This window comes from Taeniopygia guttata, chromosome Z, assembly GCF_048771995.1.
Source record: "Taeniopygia guttata chromosome Z, bTaeGut7.mat, whole genome shotgun sequence".
Lineage (NCBI taxonomy): Eukaryota > Metazoa > Chordata > Aves > Passeriformes > Estrildidae > Taeniopygia > Taeniopygia guttata.
Genome location: NC_133063.1, coordinates 77,072,104 through 77,088,824, shown reverse-complemented (window position 1 = coordinate 77,088,824; position 16,721 = coordinate 77,072,104). Strand labels below are relative to the sequence as shown.

The window sequence follows — 16,721 nt, the reverse complement described above, 5'->3', positions numbered from 1 at the left end:
ATTTAAATATCCCAACCTGTCTACTATCAGGTGACAATGATTGATTTGTGTAACTGACCTTTTAAATCTTGATAGCTCGGAAATGCAAAAGCAAAACTTTCAGTGCTGTGTTGAACTAAAAACAGCCCCACCCACAACGGGCACTTACTGGCTCAGGAGATTTAGGCTCAGGCATGACCCGTGATGGAGCCTTGTGTTCAAATTGCTCAATTTGCTCCTCTTTGGCTTCTTCACCAGGAGCAGCGGGAGCCAGGGCAGACACTGCTGTTGTCTCGATCATCTGTGGCAAGAGAGAAGCATGAGGGACAGGCCATTACCTATCATTTAAAACCGTACTTCTTCTCACATCTACCACCATATCTTGCAAGGAAAATTGAGAAACTTTGATAACAATGGGATTCAAAGATGCTCTCATAGTATTGAAATTGGCTACTACAACTGTAATGCAACTAGCTCTGATTTAAATATCCCAACCTGTCTACTATCAGGTGACAATGATCGATCTGTGTAACTGACATTGTAAGTCTTGAAAGCTAAGAAATGCAAAAGAGAAACTGGCTGCTCTGCCTTGCACTAAAAACAGCCCCACCCACAACTGGCACTTACTGGCTCAGGAGATTCAGGCTCAGGCGTTACCACTGATGGAGCCTTGAGGTCATACTCCTCAATTTGCTCCTCCACGGCTTCTTCACCAAGAGGACAGGGAGCCAGGGCAGACACTGGTGGTGTCTCTGTCATCAGTGGCAGGAGAGAAGCATGAGGGACAGGCCATTACCTATCATTTAAAACCGTACTTCTTCTCACATCTACCACCATATCTTGCAAGGAAAATTGAGAAACTTTGATAACAATGGGATTCAAAGATGCTCTCATAGTATTGAAATTGGCTAAAACAACTCTAATTCAAATTGCTCTGAATTAAGTATTCCACGCTGCCTACTATCAGGTTACAATGATCTATTTGTGTAACTGACCTTTTAAATCTTGATAGCTCGGAAATGCAAAAGCAAAACTTTCAGTGCTGTGTTGCACTAAACACATCACCACCCACAACTGGCACTTACTGGCTCAGGAGATTCAGCCACAGGCGTTACCACTGATGGAGCCTTGAGGTCATACTCCTCAATTTCCTCCTCCACAGCTTCCTCACCAGGAGCAGAGGGAGCCAGGGCAGACACTGCTGTTGTCTCTATCATCTGTGGCAAGAGAGAAGCATGAGGGACAGGCCATTACCTATCATTTAAAACCGTATTTCTTCTCACATCTACCACCATATCTTGCAAGGAAAATTGAGAATCTTTGATTACAATGGGATTCTAAGGTGCTCTCATGTATGAAAATTGGCTACTACAACTGTAATGCAACTAGCTCTGATTTAAATATCCCAACCTGTCTACTATCAGGTGACAATGATCGATCTGTGTAACTGACCTTTTAAATCTTGATAGCTCAGAAATTCAAAGCAAAACTTTCAGTGCTGGGTTGCACTAAAGACAGCACCACCCAAGACTGGCACTTACTGGCTCAGGAGATTCAGCCTCAGGCGTGACCCGTGATGGAGCCTTGTGGTCAAATTGCTCAATTTGCTCCTCTTTAGGTTCTTCACCAGGAGCAGAGGGAGCCAGGGCAGACACTGCTGTTGTCTCGATCATCTGTGGCAAGAGAGAAGCATGAGGGACAGGCCATTACCTATCATTTAAAACCGCATTTCTTCTCACATCTACCACCATATCTTGCAAGGAAAATTGAGAAACTTTGATTACAATGGAATTCTAAATTGCTCTCATGTATTAAAATTGGCTACTACAACTGTAATGCAACTTGCTCTGATTTAAATATCCCAACCTGTCTACTATCAGGTGACAATGATCGATCTGTGTAACTGACCTTTTAAATCTTGATAGCTCAGAAATTCAAAGCAAAACTTTCAGTGCTGGGTTGCACGAATGACAGCCCCACCCACAACTGGCACTTACTGGCTCAGGAGATTCAGCCTCAGGCGTGACCCGTGATGGAGCCTGGTGGTCAAATTGCTCAATTTGCTCCTCTTTGGCTTCTTCACCAGGAGCAGAGGGAGCCAGGGCAGACACTGCTGTTGTCTCGATCATCTGTGGCAAGAGAGAAGCATGAGGGACAGGCCATTACCTATCATTTAAAACCGTATTTCTTCTCACATCTACCACCATATCTTGCAAGGAAAATTGAGAATCTTTGATTACAATGGGATTCTAAATTGCTCTCATGTATGAAAATTGGCTACTACAACTGTAATGCAACTAGCTCTGATTTAAATATCCCAACCTGTCTACTATCAGGTGACAATGATCGATCTGTGTAACTGACATTGTAAGTCTTGAAAGCTAAGAAATGCAAAAGAGAAACTGGCTGCTCTGCCTTGCACTAAAAACAGCCCCACCCACAACTGGCACTTACTGGCTCAGGAGATTCAGCCACAGGCGTTACCACTGATGGAGCCTTGAGGTCATACTCCTCAATTTGCTCCTCCACGGCTTCTTCACCAGGAGGAGAGGGAGCCAGGGCAGACACTGGTGGTGTCTCTGTCATCTGTGGCAGGAGAGAAGCATGAGGGACAGACTGTTATCTATCATTTATAACCTCATTGCTTCTCACATCTACCACCATATCTTGCAAGGAAAATTGAGAATCTTTGATTACAATGGGATTCTAAAGTGCTCTCATGTATTAACATTGTCTACTACAACTGTAATACAACTTGCTCTGATTTAAATATCCCAACCTGTCTACTATCAGGTGACAATGATTGATTTGTGTAACTGACCTTTTAAATCTTGATAGCTCGGAAATGCAAAAGCAAAACTTTCAGTGCTGTGTTGCACTAAAAACAGCCCCACCCACAACGGGCACTTACTGGCTCAGGAGATTTAGGCTCAGGCATGACCCGTGATGGAGCCTTGCGTTCAAATTGCTCAATTTGCTCCTCTTTGGCTTCTTCACCAGGAGCAGAGGGAGCCAGGGCAGACACTGCTGTTGTCTCGATCATCTGTGGCAAGAGAGAAGCATGAGGGACAGGCCATTACCTATCATTTAAAACCGTATTTCTTCTCACATCTACCACCATATCTTGCAAGGAAAATTGAGAATCTTTGATTACAATGGGATTCTAAATTGCTCTCATGTATGAAAGTTGGCTACTACAACTGTAATGCAACTAGCTCTGATTTAAATATCCCAACCTGTCTACTATCAGGTGACAATGATCGATCTGTGTAACTGACATTGTAAGTCTTGAAAGCTAAGAAATGCAAAAGAGAAACTGGCTGCTCTGCCTTGCACTAAAAACAGCCCCACCCACAACTGGCACTTACTGGCTCAGGAGATTCAGGCTCAGGCGTTACCACTGATGGAGCCTTGAGGTCATACTCCTCAATTTGCTCCTCCACGGCTTCTTCACCAAGAGGAGAGGGAGCCAGGGCAGACACTGGTGGTGTCTCTGTCATCTGTGGCAGGAGAGAAGCATGAGGGACAGGCCATTACCTATCATTTAAAACCGTACTTCTTCTCACATCTACCACCATATCTTGCAAGGAAAATTGAGAAACTTTGATAACAATGGGATTCAAAGATGCTCTCATAGTATTGAAATTGGCTAAAACAACTCTAATTCAAATTGCTCTGAATTAAGTATTCCACGCTGCCTACTATCAGGTTACAATGATCTATTTGTGTAACTGACCTTTTAAATCTTGATAGCTCGGAAATGCAAAAGCAAAACTTTCAGTGCTGTGTTGCACTAAAGACAGCACCACCCACAACTGGCACTTACTGGCTCAGGAGATTCAGGCTCAGGTGTTACCACTGATGGAGCCTTGAGGTCATACTCCTCAATTTGCTCCTCCACGGCTTCTTCACCAGGAGGAGAGGGAGCCAGGGCAGACACTGGTGGTGTCTCTGTCATCTGTGGCAAGAGAGAAGCATGAGGGACAAGCTGTTACCTTTCATTTATAATCTTGTTTCTCCTGAGATCCATAACCTCCTCTTAAAAGGAAAAATTTTCCACTTTGTTAGCAATGCGATTCTAAATCACTCTGACCAGATTAAATCTAACTCAGCAGAACTCTATTTGATGCACTCTATGTATTTGATAGTCCTTCCTGGCTGCCATCAGCAAGCAAATGTGCCTTGGCACAAAGGAGCTTTTGGCACTTTAAAGCCCTGAAATGCAAAAGCAGGAAATAGCCAGCAAGGCTTTTGCTGTTGCTGCGGCAGACATGGAAAACTCAAACTGGATCAGAATCCCAACCAGTGCAAGGAAAGGGCAGGAAACGTTGTGCAGAAACATCTGTGCTTGCTGGCAAGAGAGAAAATGGGCAGGGCTTTACCTCCTACCAAACCAAGTCAAACCAAGTCAAAAGTGTCCCCTCCTCAGGTGGCTAAAACACTTGGAGGCAATGAGGGCATGTTTGGCAGGGGAACAGCCATGGTGATGAGCACTGTCATGTATGGATCTATGGAAGTGTGCCGGAAGGTCCCTCACCAGCCTCCCATTGTCCAGGCTGAAACACCCTGAGCACCTCCTCCTTGGCCTTGCGCTCCACACCCTTCCCCAGCTCCCGTGTCCTTCTCTGCACACGCCCAGCGCCTCAAGGACTTCCTGCTTCAGAGGGGCCCACATGTAGACACATCACTGTGGAGTTGTGCTCGCCCTTTATATCCCCTCATAATGGTTTGTCCCTCCATATCCCCTCTTTGTATCCGTTTGCTTCATCCCAGCTTTCCCATCAGCACCTGTATGTCCATCAAACCCCAAAATCCCTGACTCATCCCCCTGTCTCCTCCCAGGTGATGTGTCCATCACCTCGTGACCCTTCCTCTTTGTCCAGAGCCTTCTCCCAGGGTCACCAGGTAACTGGACCCTGGCTCGGGGCTCCTCCCCCACCCCCTCCTCAGTGGTCACTCTGAGGCCTTGCCCCCAGAGAGCCACTCCCAAGTCCTTCCCCTGTTGGCTGCTCGGGTTTCCCTGTCCCCCTATATCTGGCTCCTCTGGGCAGGGACACCCTCTCTTGCTCTGGATGTCCTTCGGGTTTGGATGTGGCCTGGGATCTCTCCAGGCCCTCATTAAATTTCGGAACTAATCCTGAGGAGGAGCGCCTCTTTCTCTTGCTTGTCGGACCAGCTTGTCTTTGAACTCACGAGGTAGCTTCTCAAAGCCCCCCAGGATCCAAGGAGAAGTTCCCTCCCTCTGCCCGACTCGCCCCACTGCCCAGCTGGACGGGGTACACTGGGGACTCATCACCCGTGGATTTGAGGGTGACACGCAGCACAGAAATTCCAGCTATGGTTGCAGCGCTGCCCAGCCCAGGGGGACGGTCACTGCCCTGCTTCTGCTGCCCCACTGCTGCTGACACAGGCCAGGGTGCCCTTGGCCTTCTTGGCCACCTGGCCAGGTCCTGGCCCACCTTCAGCTGCTTTTGACCGGCACCCCTGGGCCCTTTTGGCCCACACAGCGTCCCGGCCACAAAGTTGCCCATTGGATTAAAAATACAGCATCCACCATTTCAAAATGTCCTTCCTCTTCTGAGCAACACAAGACTGCAGTCATGGACTTGCTGCTTCAAACCCCTGCCCCGCCTCCAGGCTGCAATGCACTTTTCAAAGCTGCAGACTACACCAAAAAATGCATCCACAGAACCTTGCTTTTTGCCTCACAAGAGGGCTTCACAATTATAAACTTAGTTTCTTTGACCAGGTCTTGTCCCCCACAGATTCATGGACAACCACTCATGTACTTGCAGCTTATCAATAGTCACAAGACAGCTGAGCCGCACACTTTGTAGAACTGAATAAATACTCAAGAAACTGCAGACCCGTTTCTCCAGCCAAACACATGTTTCCACAAAGGGAAAGCAAACAAACCAAGCCCTGAGACCTCCAGCACTACCTCGTGCGCCCTTGGCCATGGCCCTGCAGAAGCCCAAGAGACAGAGCTTCACTGAGTTGAGCAGCCAGACGCTCACCCTGAGGCAACAGGCTTTGGTGCCTAAACATGACAGGTCCAAGGCCAATTTCTAGCTGGAGGTCACTGCCTGCAGGAAATCGCTGGGTCCTGGCAGGACTCCAGCACTCAGCATCCTCGGCCAGCAACAGCAAGAGCTGGCTAGTCAAAAACTTGCAGCTCTGTCTTGCACTAAATACAGCATCACCCACAACAGGCACTTACCGGCTCAGAAGATTCAGGCTCAGGTGTGACCACTGATGGAGCCTCACGGTCATACTCCTCAATTTCCTCCTCTTCGGCTTCACCAGGAGGAGAGAGAGCCAGGGCAGACACTGTTGTTTCCTCTGTCATCTGTGGCAAGAGAGAAGCATGAGGGACAGGCTGTTACCTATCATCTATAACTTCCTATATTCTCACATCTACCACCATTTCTTCCAAGGAAAATTGAGAAACTTTAATTGCAATGGGATTCCAATGCGCTCTCATGGTATTAAAATTTGTTAATCCACCTGTACTGCAAATTGCTCTGAAATAAATATTCCACCCTCCCTTCTTTCAGATACCAATGATCTCTTTGTAACTGACGTTATAAATCTTGAAAGCTCTGAAACGCAAAAGCAAAACTTGCAGCTCTGCCTTGCACTAACGACAGCACCACCCACAAGTGGCACTTACTGGCTCTGAAGATTTAGGCTCTTCTGAGACCCCTGATGGAGTCTCACGGTCATACTGCTCAATTTGGTCCTCTTCATATTCTTCTCTAGGAGCAGAGGTGGCTGGGGCAGACACTGATGCTGGTTTTGTGCTCTGGGGCAAGAGAGAAACATGAGGGACAAGCCGTTACCTCCTTCCTTCTCACATCTACCACCATATCATCCAAGGAGAAAGCATAAAAATTCAGTGTAAAAGGATTCTAAGCAACACAGATCAAATTAAAACGGGTCAATACAACAGAACTGTATATGGATATGAAGCTGATATTCTTCCCTGGTTGCCATCAGCAAGCAATGTTGTATCTGCAAGACAGAGCTTTTAGCTTTTGAGAGCTTAGAAATGGAAAAGTAAGAAAGAGTCATCTATGCCTTTGCTTTTGCTGCTGCAGACATGGAAGCCTACAACTGGATCAGAATCTCATCCAGTGCTGGAAAAGAGCAGGAAACGTTGTGAAGAAGCATCTGTGCTTGTTGGATAATGAGAAAATCAACAGGGCTTTTCCTCTACTAAACCAGCAAAAGAAAAACACAACAAACAATAAGCAGGGAGTCTCTCCGACACCAGCGTCTAAAGCACTGGGATGCAGTGAGGGTATGTTTGGCAGGGAAATGGCACTTGTGGTGAGCACTGTCATGTACGGATCCATGGAAGTGTGCCTGAAGGTCTCTCAACAGCCTCCCATTGTCCAGGCTGAAACACCCTGAGCACCCCCCTCCTTGGCCCTGCGCTCCACACCCTTCCCCAGCTCCCGTGTCCTTCTCTGCACATGCTCCAGCCCCTCAAGGACTTCCTGCTTCAGAGGGGCCCACAAGTGTTTACGAATATAAAAGCGTAAAAAACTTTCTAAAGTGTAAGAAGTCTTTAGAATGTAGACATACTTTTGAGAAATGTTGGGAAATTTTAAAATAATAAGCAAAATCAGGATCATAAAATCAGGATCTAAATCATTAAGGAAAATTTAAAAATTTATAAAGCTGAGACCAAGAGTTGCAATAGTAATAAACTACTAAGGAACCAAGCTGAGACTTCTTTGAGCAGAAAGCCCAGAACTGTGTCTAGAAACCAAGATAGATTTCTCTCAGTGCTCAGTTGCTGCAACAATAATCTGCCTAGTTCAGAACATGATGTAGCAACGTCTGATTAGAAAAAGAAAGGGAATATCTTTTGGAAAAAAAAGAGATTTTAAGTTTTTAAAGGAAGAAATTTTAGCCATGCCAGTCTCTTATGGGAGGGATAATAGTAGGCCTATGTATTAATCACTCTCACATTATAACATCGAAGAGTGAAATCAAAGTTGAAGGAAAGCAGAATTAACTCTCTTTATTTTAATTATGTGTTTTTTTACTCTTATGAACTCATGCCAACTGATTGTCGCGTTGTGGCAAGTCTGATTTTAACTAATTCACAATTTATGTTATGAGAACTCCAGCAGAAGATACCTATTAAGGTTTTATGGGAAAAATATGTTAGTAGTACATATGAAAAATTTTCAGAAGCTAAGTTGTCTAGCAAACTGTCATATGATAAACCAGAAACACAAAATTTGTTCCTAGGTCAGTGTTGAGAGATATTAAACAAGCTGCAAGAAAAACTTTAATTTCAGTCAAATCAACAAGTACTCCTCTTAAAGCATATTTGACCATGACACAAAGAACAAATGAATCATACATTTTTAGATAAGTTAATACAAGCTGTTGAAAGACAATGCCCTGATAAAGCAGCTCATTCTTATATTCTCCAAAACCTAGCATTTGTAAATGCGAATGATGATTGCAAAAAAATTATTTCTACATTACCCAAACAGCCTCCAACTGTTACTCAAATGCTTTCAGCTTACAGTAAAATTAGCACTCCACAGTATCTTGCTACAGTACAAGCTAATGTCCCTAGAGAGCAAATTACTAAATCTCATGATTCACTAAGAAACAAATTTTAAAAACCAATTGAAGAACAAACAAAACTTTTTGAAAAAACTCTTGCTGCTGTTCAATGAACCTTTAATAAAAAGTCCTGCTTCAGATGTGAGAAGCCTAGTCATGTGATAAAGAATTACCCTGATCCAATAATAAAATCTGAAGTACCTTCTGTTTGTCCTCAATATCAAAAAGGGAAACATTATGCAAAAAATTGTCATTCTAAATTTGATATAGATAGTAATCCCCTACCGTTAAACTCCAAGCAAAGCATGACCCACTGTGCGGTGAAACAAGTAATAGCAACCCAGAATCCAGGGAATTTTCCCCCTTAGCCTTCACTAGGAGACCTCAAAGCCAAACACAATATCTACCTTTACCACCAGTACCACAAGACGTTCCTTCCTATTACCTCCAAGGACAAAACTGGAGTTAGCAAACTCAAAATTAATATGGTTTTTGAAAAATTTCTGTTATGAATGTATACCTACAGGTCTGATTAACAAATCACAACAAAGACAAGAATTTTTAATTATTATAGCTAAAGACAACAATACAAGTCTTAGACTAATAATTTTTCCAGTTATCATTTCAGTAAACTGCAACGAAGAGCTACTAGTTTTAGCTCTTCCCCTTAAAGCCCCAACAGTAATTCAACCTAAGAAACCTCTTGCTTTTACAATTGCTTTACCTATAGACATAATCAAACAAAATGTATCTCAACAAAATGCTTTGTTAACCAATCAAACGGTGTACCAAGGTGATCCAGATGTGTTTTCTACTCTAATGCTACATGTCTTCTAAGTAGAACATACTTAGAAGTATGTTCTAAACCAACCAGAACTGACTTGTGGCCTAACTCATCGTGGTAGAACAATTATGTTACAGGCATACCAGATACGGTGCAGATGTCTCAGTAATTTCTCTCCTGTTTTAGCCCATAACTAACACTTAATATCACCTATGAGAACACTCACAAGGATCAGAAGAACTACTGTTTGTTTAGAAAGTGAATCCATGATTACTATTACAAGTCTTGAAAGGAAGACAGCTGCTGTACGTCCCTCTCTATCAATAATTCCTAGAAACTGGCCTCTCGTCATCATCGATATAAAAGACTGCTTCTTCAACATACCACTTCATCCTGAAGATGCCCCAAGATTTGCCTTCTCAGTTCCAGTCATCAAGCAAAGAAAGCCAATGCAAAGATATCACTAGAAATCTTTACCACAAGGGATGAAGAATTCTCTAACAATTTAACAATATTTTGTCACACAAGTACCGTGTACAGCTTGACAGAAGCATCCACAATCCACGATTCTACACTACATAGATGATCTACTCATTGCAGCACCAACACAGGCAAAGATAAAACAAACTTGTGACAGCGCTGTTACTGAGATCCGAAAGACTGAACTAGAATTTCTACATCTAAGATACAAGAAATCCCACCCTAAAAATATCTAAGATAGAAGATAACAAAACAAACAATTTCACCCCAAAAGATACAACTTCAAGTCAACATCAACACTTTGCAAGATTTACAGCAACTTTTAACAGAAATTAACAAGATGAAACCTATTTTGAAAATTACCAACGATGAACTTGCTCCGCTTTTTGATCTACTGAGAGAAAACTTTGACATTAAATCTCCCAAGATTTTAACACCTGAAGCTCAACTCAGCATAACAAGTCACAAAAACTTTCCAAAGAAGACAAGCCCATCATTATGCTCCAAAGAAACCTTTCTTCCTGACTGCTTTGAGACAGAAGCTACAACTTTATAGCCTCATTTTCCAATGAGATCCATCTGAGAAAGATCCATTATTAATAGCAGAATAAGTTTTTCTTCCCTACAAGTCTCCAAAAACAGTTTCTACAACCCTAGAGATAATAGCTCAAATTGTAATTAAGGTCAAAGCAAGACTATTAACCTTAACAGGCAAAGACTTTACAGTTCTATATTTACCTTTAAATACAGATTATTTAGATTAGACATTACAAAATTCAGATGATTTAGAAAATGCATTGTTAAGTTTTTCAGGTGTTTGTTCCATTCATTATCCAAGTCACAAATTATTACAAACAAAATTGAGTTTCAAAAAAAGCCCTTGCTAAGTGAAGGGCCTTGAAGTAATACAACGCTCTTCACTAATAAGTCAAGAAAAACACATAAATCAGTAACTGTATAGTTAAATCAAACAACAAAAAATTAGAAATCGAATATTCCAATAGTAGAAAGTTCTCCTCAAGTAGTTAAACTAGCTGCTGTTGTTAAAGCTTTTCAGCTATTTTCAAAGCCTTTCAATTTAATTACAGATTCTACCTATGTTACTAATGTAAGTAAAAAAATAGTTTTAAAAAATATTAGTAATAATAATTTATATTGCTAGCTTTCATGTCTTCATAAAATTTTACAACACAGAACTAACCTATATTTTATTTCTCATATTAAAGCTCATTCATCTTTACCAAGATGTTTAGCAAAAAGAAATACAAGAACAAATAAATGGACCATAGTTATCTCAAACACATTACCAAACATTTTTGAGCACACAAAATTGAGTCATACCTTTTTTCATCAAAATGCACAAGCACTTGTACACTTGTTTCGTATCTCTAAATCCCAAGCTAAAGCTATCATTACAGTTACCCTGATTGTCAGCTTGTGCAAACCCCTGTTTCTACAACAACTCTTAATCCACAAAGTTTAAAAAATCTACAATTATAACAAACATCACTAAATACCCTTCTTTTGAGAGATTCAAAAATATTCAGGTTTCAGTAGATTCACTATCAAGTACAGATTTTACCTCTATCCACACAAGAGAACAAGTAATCGTACCTATCAACATTTTTTACAAACATTTACTTCATTACGTGTACCCCAGGAAATGAAAAAAAAGAATAGCCCCACATATCTATCTCAAAAAGTAGCAACATTCCTAATAAGTTAAAATGTTCATCACACCTTTAGTATTCCCCACTCCCCCACAAATCAAACAACTGTTAAAAAGACACATCACACATTAAAACACATTGAGATCAACAGAAGAGGGGAGCAGAAGTAATACCACAGATAAAATTAAGTAAAGCTTTATGTGTTAAAAATTTTTTAAACAGTTCTTTTGCAGAAGCAGATCCACCAACTTTTAAGCATTTTACAAATAACACACAAACAAAACTAAAAAAAAAATCCTCCTGTTTTAATAAAAAGCCTTGAAAAAATTTTCCTTTCCAATTAATAACTTAAAGCAAAGAGTATACTTGTATTTCTACAAGTACTGGAAAAGCAAAGTGAATTCCAATAAAGAATGCCAAACCATACAACACACCAAAACACACTAACAAACCCAAAAGTCAAAGAGCAAACACACAAACGTAAGCTAAACAGACACTACAAGTCACGCCGAGTGTTCCTATGTCACCTGTAGAATCTGCAAACTTCAATTTAATGATAATGATAAATGTGTAAAGAGCTTGTTCCGTTGAGCTCTTTTAACAAAAACATAAAAAAGAAGGATTTATTATTATCATTAGATTCTAAAAAATTAACATTCTAAACTCTCTAAAAAATGCAGTTTAAAAGTTAAAATATATAGAAAATTCTTTTAACAAAGAGTAACTCAACAAAAAAGATATGAAAGAAAATCAGTTCACTTTATGTTTTCTAACTTTGCTTACTTTTTATAACGCAAATTTTCCTATACAACAACCAAAACCAAATGTCTAAGTCACATTAACCAAAGCTACAAGATCAGATACCAAATGTATTTCTCACTCAAATCCAAAAAAGCCTTTTTCAATCTGGTTAGTTAGTGTACCACTAAAAAATTAGCCAATACCTATATAACACGATCCTTTAACAAAAAAGTGACTTAATAACAAACCAAGTGAAATTACTAATAGAAACAATCCCACAAGGGATTAAAGTCTCTAGAACAAACAACTCCTCAAAACAAGTTCAGAACCCCAAGAATTAAAGATCCTTAGTTCCTGAACAATAAATTTCTGTGTCACATTTTCAAGAAACAATTAGCAAAAATATAATTCTCCAAAATACAATGTTATTCACTCTTACTATGAATATAAAAATTTACGTTTTTAGTGCAATTACTCATACACTGTAGATAAAAATCTAAAGTTAACCAATATCCACAGAAATTACCAAAGTGTTATTAGTTCATTTGTAGAAATAAAACATAGCAAAACATTCCATCATACCCTAAAGACAAACCATGTAACATTAGCACACTCACTGTAATAACACCCAGTACTAAAACAGTTTCAAAAAAGACAAGAAAAAAGATCTATTAATATATACCCAAAAGATTACAATAGTAATTTCAGTCTGTTAAAAAAAACCACAAAATATTTCAACAAGCTTCTTTTTACCTACAATTGCTTCAGAAACAACATTAAGACAAATAGATAAGATTAAATATTAACTAAACAAACTAATACCACATCCAGTGCACTCAGTAACATGCGAACTGACGTCAGCAGTGTCCAACAAACTCCAAAATCAAACAACCATTAATTTCCTTTTCTAACACATAAACAGAGTTGTAAAGAATTCAAAAGAATGTGTTACATAAATTTGTCTAATCATTCTAAATCCATTCACAAAAACATACAAAAACTTAACATCTACAATTAAAAATAAAGAAACATAGTTAAACAATTGATTCAGTAAGTAGAGCTTAACTCCTTAATCAAAACAACTTTACAAGTTAAGTAAAATCTTGTTATTATAATAGTAATATTAATTCCTTATTCACTTCATTATTCACAACAAATTACAAACTCATCAAAAAAGTTTTTATTGTCCAAAAGAAAAATACAAAAGAAAAGTTACAAACAATGCACAAAACCTCACCAAAACTAATTAAAGTCACTCAAAAATTTAACCTTTACATTGAGACCTTAAAAAAGTCAAAATTTATAAATTTATCAGAACCTAATACAGATACTATACCTCACTTTACCCAACATTAATAATGCTTTAACTTAAAATTATAGAGCTTAAAACAAACAAAACCAAAAGTACCTTCATACAAAAAGTTTATAACTTTTTTCCTAAATGAATAAATATAGGCAGTAGTAAAGCTATATAACACAAAGTAATAAATAAGTGACGAGTCAAAAATAGTTTACTTTAAAAGAGAGGGGGAATTGTAGGGATATAGAAAAGGTAAAAAACTTTAGAAAGTGCAAAAAGGCCCCAGAAAGTAGACATAAAGCTGAAAAAGGCTGGGAAATTTCAAAACCTTCTCCTGGGAAGCTAGGAAAAGAAGAACCAAGTGAATACATTTATATTTATCATAAGGAACAAGAAAGAACAAGAACTTAGTGATAGTTTGAGATGTCAAAAGTTCTAGATATATGCTTTGCAAAAATAGAAAAAGTTTCAATCTTATATAATGAATTATTGTATATTGTTGGAGGTTCATAGAAGTCCTTCTGTTAATGTTAAACCCACATGGGTCCTTTTCTTATTGGTTAGAGTATAATGACTCTGCACTTTTCTTTTATGCTACTGGTTCAAAGAATATGTAGAAAAAGGCTTTGCATAAACTGCCATCTTGTCTTTGATCTAGATTTGCATGGATGTTCGTTTCTCTGTGTCTCTTGCTTTTTGCTTGTATGATACAGACATAATAAATCCTAAGTCTGCAGCCAGTCCGGGTCCCATCCTGTTCTGTGAGACGCAGACCGATCGGGCAGAAAGTGGACACAGCACTCCCAGCTATGGCCGCAGCGCTGCCCAGCCCAGGGGGATGGTCACTGCCCTGCTCCTGCTGCCCCACTGCTGCTGACACGGGCCAGGATGCCCTTGGCCTTCTTGGCCACCTGGCCAGGCGCTGGCCCACCTTCAGCTGCTCTTGGCCGGCACCCCTGCGTCCTTTTAGCCCATGCAGCTGCCCAGCCACAAAGTTGCCCATTTGACTGCAAATACAGCATTAAATTGTCCTTCTAATTCTACAACCACATCTTCTAAGGAAGTATCATGAAGTTTTATAGGGATAGAAATCTAAGTTGCTGTGACTTCAATTAAAATGGGCTTATTCAACTCTGCAGGAAGTTGCTCTCTCTTAAGTATTCATCCCTGTCTGGTGTCATCAAGCAATGTTCTCTCTGCAAAACTGAGTTTGTAGGTCTTCAAGGCTCTGAGTTGGAAATTAGGAAATATCCAGCTATGCCTTTGTATTTGTTGTTGAAGGCATGAAAATGGATTTTCTTCCAGCCTCCATGCCTGGCCCTCTACAGCCTACTGGTTCTGGCTAAGCACACAGCTTACTCTACAATTGCTAAACAGCACAAACATGAAATGTTCCTTTCTCACTCACCTTAGGACCAGCACCGCTGATTACATGCATCAGGTGACCTGTAGTGGGCAAGGGAAAACAAACCAGATGCTGTGAGAAAATTGCCTGGGCTGGTGAATCCCACAGACCAGCACCTCAAACAGAGAGTATTTTCCGTTTCACAACATCCCTCCAGGAGACACATTTCATTCACACAACCAGCAAGAGATCCAGATAGTATTCTTGGGCGTGCCTACCTTTTCGCCTGTTTAGCCATTAAATGGATACAAACATGATCAAGAAAATGCAAATTCTTTGCTAACGCTCAATGCTCCTCTTCTACCAAACGCATAGCACATCTTTTTAAAATCCTCTCCTTTCGGTACCTTTTTTTTTTTAAAGCAGTTGCATGCACAACTTCTCATTAACTTGCTGGAGACAGTTGCCCAGAAAAGCTGCCCCAAAATTCCACTATGATATGGCAGCTCTATTGTGACACAGCACAGCAGCAGCTCCAGGGTCCAGGAGCAGACACTCACTGCTTTGGAGTTTGCACTTCCTTGCAAAGGGAATCACTATTTAACACTCAGTCAAGGGTCAAGTTAGACAGTCAACTCCTTTCATGAAAAAATGTAGAAAGAAAGAAGCTTTCCCTGAATTCTGGGAAATACTGCAGAGTTATTAGAAGGTCTTCCAAGAAGGTCTCCAGTTTAAATTTTCAAAGCTGTCTTGCTTGTCCCAGCAAACTGAGGAAATGACAGACTCTGCTGCCTCAGACTCTCCCGGGGAGGGAACAGAACCCCTGCAGGTTCCCTTGCAAATGCTGCCCTGTGGCTACAGAAATCCCCTTGTAGCTGAACTCCTTGACAGGAGCTTTACCAAACCAGTGGCACGCTAGTGCTCTTTCTGTTTCAAAATAACTCAGGCACTAAGAAAGAGCAGGAAGACATACAAAAGCCACGTTCGGGTACACCCCGGGAAAACCTCAACTTACGTGTCAGGTTAGTGAGGTAATAGCTGGAATAACAAACGCCGTAAGCTCCAATAGCTACAGCAACAACCTTCTCAATCATTGTAGCACTGCTGTGCAGATTTGCTCCACCATCAGAAAAATCAAGGCTCTTGTCTGTGGGCAGCTCCCACTGACAAACGCCTCAATCAGGAGGATGCTCCTGCCCTGAGCGAGCCCTAGAGCTGCTCTGACACTGAGGCCTTCCGTGCACCAAGACAACCTTCTGATGCCCACATGGCAACCATGCCCTGACATCACAATGCAAGCACTCTATATTGGCCTGTGAATTTAGGCAGAGCAATAACCAACCTTCCCTACAGCAAATGCAAAATAGCTGGGGAAGTTCTCCTCTGTCACAAAGCAGCACAAATTCCTTTCATGGGCCAAACAAACCCTGTTGTTCAAGGGATCCAAGAGTAACTCCAGGAGTGCACCAAGCACCTACAGCCTGTACCCGAACTGAGCACTCAGATGGGAACCAAGCTAAGGAAACCAGACCAAGAATATGGCCCAAAGCATTGCACATCGGAGACACAACCCTCACTTTTATAAATTTAAAGGTTTATTAAATCTTAACAAAGGACTGAATAAGGAAAACTTGCAGCACTGGGAGTCTCTATGAACATTACATAGAGCAGCTCATCTATCAAATGGTTGCTCTGCCTTTTATACCCTTCATCCCGCCAAAGTTTTGCCAAAGTTTTGCCATCCACTGGTGGAGATTCCTTTCTTACCTCTTGACTGGAGGTCAGGTGTTGTTACTCCACACCTCCTGGTCACAAGCCGGCCCTCCCCAA

At 40.9% G+C, this 16,721-nt stretch overlaps 1 protein-coding gene across 1 annotated transcript in view; it reads right to left on the bottom strand.

The window, feature by feature from the left end:
* The window catches only part of LOC140680251 (uncharacterized), a 35,929-nt gene extending 19,887 nt beyond the window's left edge, over positions 1-16,042 (bottom strand). Inside the window, exons 1-4 of the mRNA XM_072922871.1 lie at positions 15,907-16,042; positions 14,955-14,992; positions 6,653-6,784; positions 6,200-6,328 (exon numbers count right to left, since the gene is read on the bottom strand). Coding sequence (XP_072778972.1) covers positions 6,200-6,328; positions 6,653-6,784; positions 14,955-14,992; positions 15,907-15,985 — 378 coding nt within the window. The 5' untranslated portion in view covers positions 15,986-16,042. The remainder of the gene's footprint in view (positions 1-6,199; positions 6,329-6,652; positions 6,785-14,954; positions 14,993-15,906) is intronic.
* Positions 16,043-16,721: the final 679 nt, after the last annotated feature.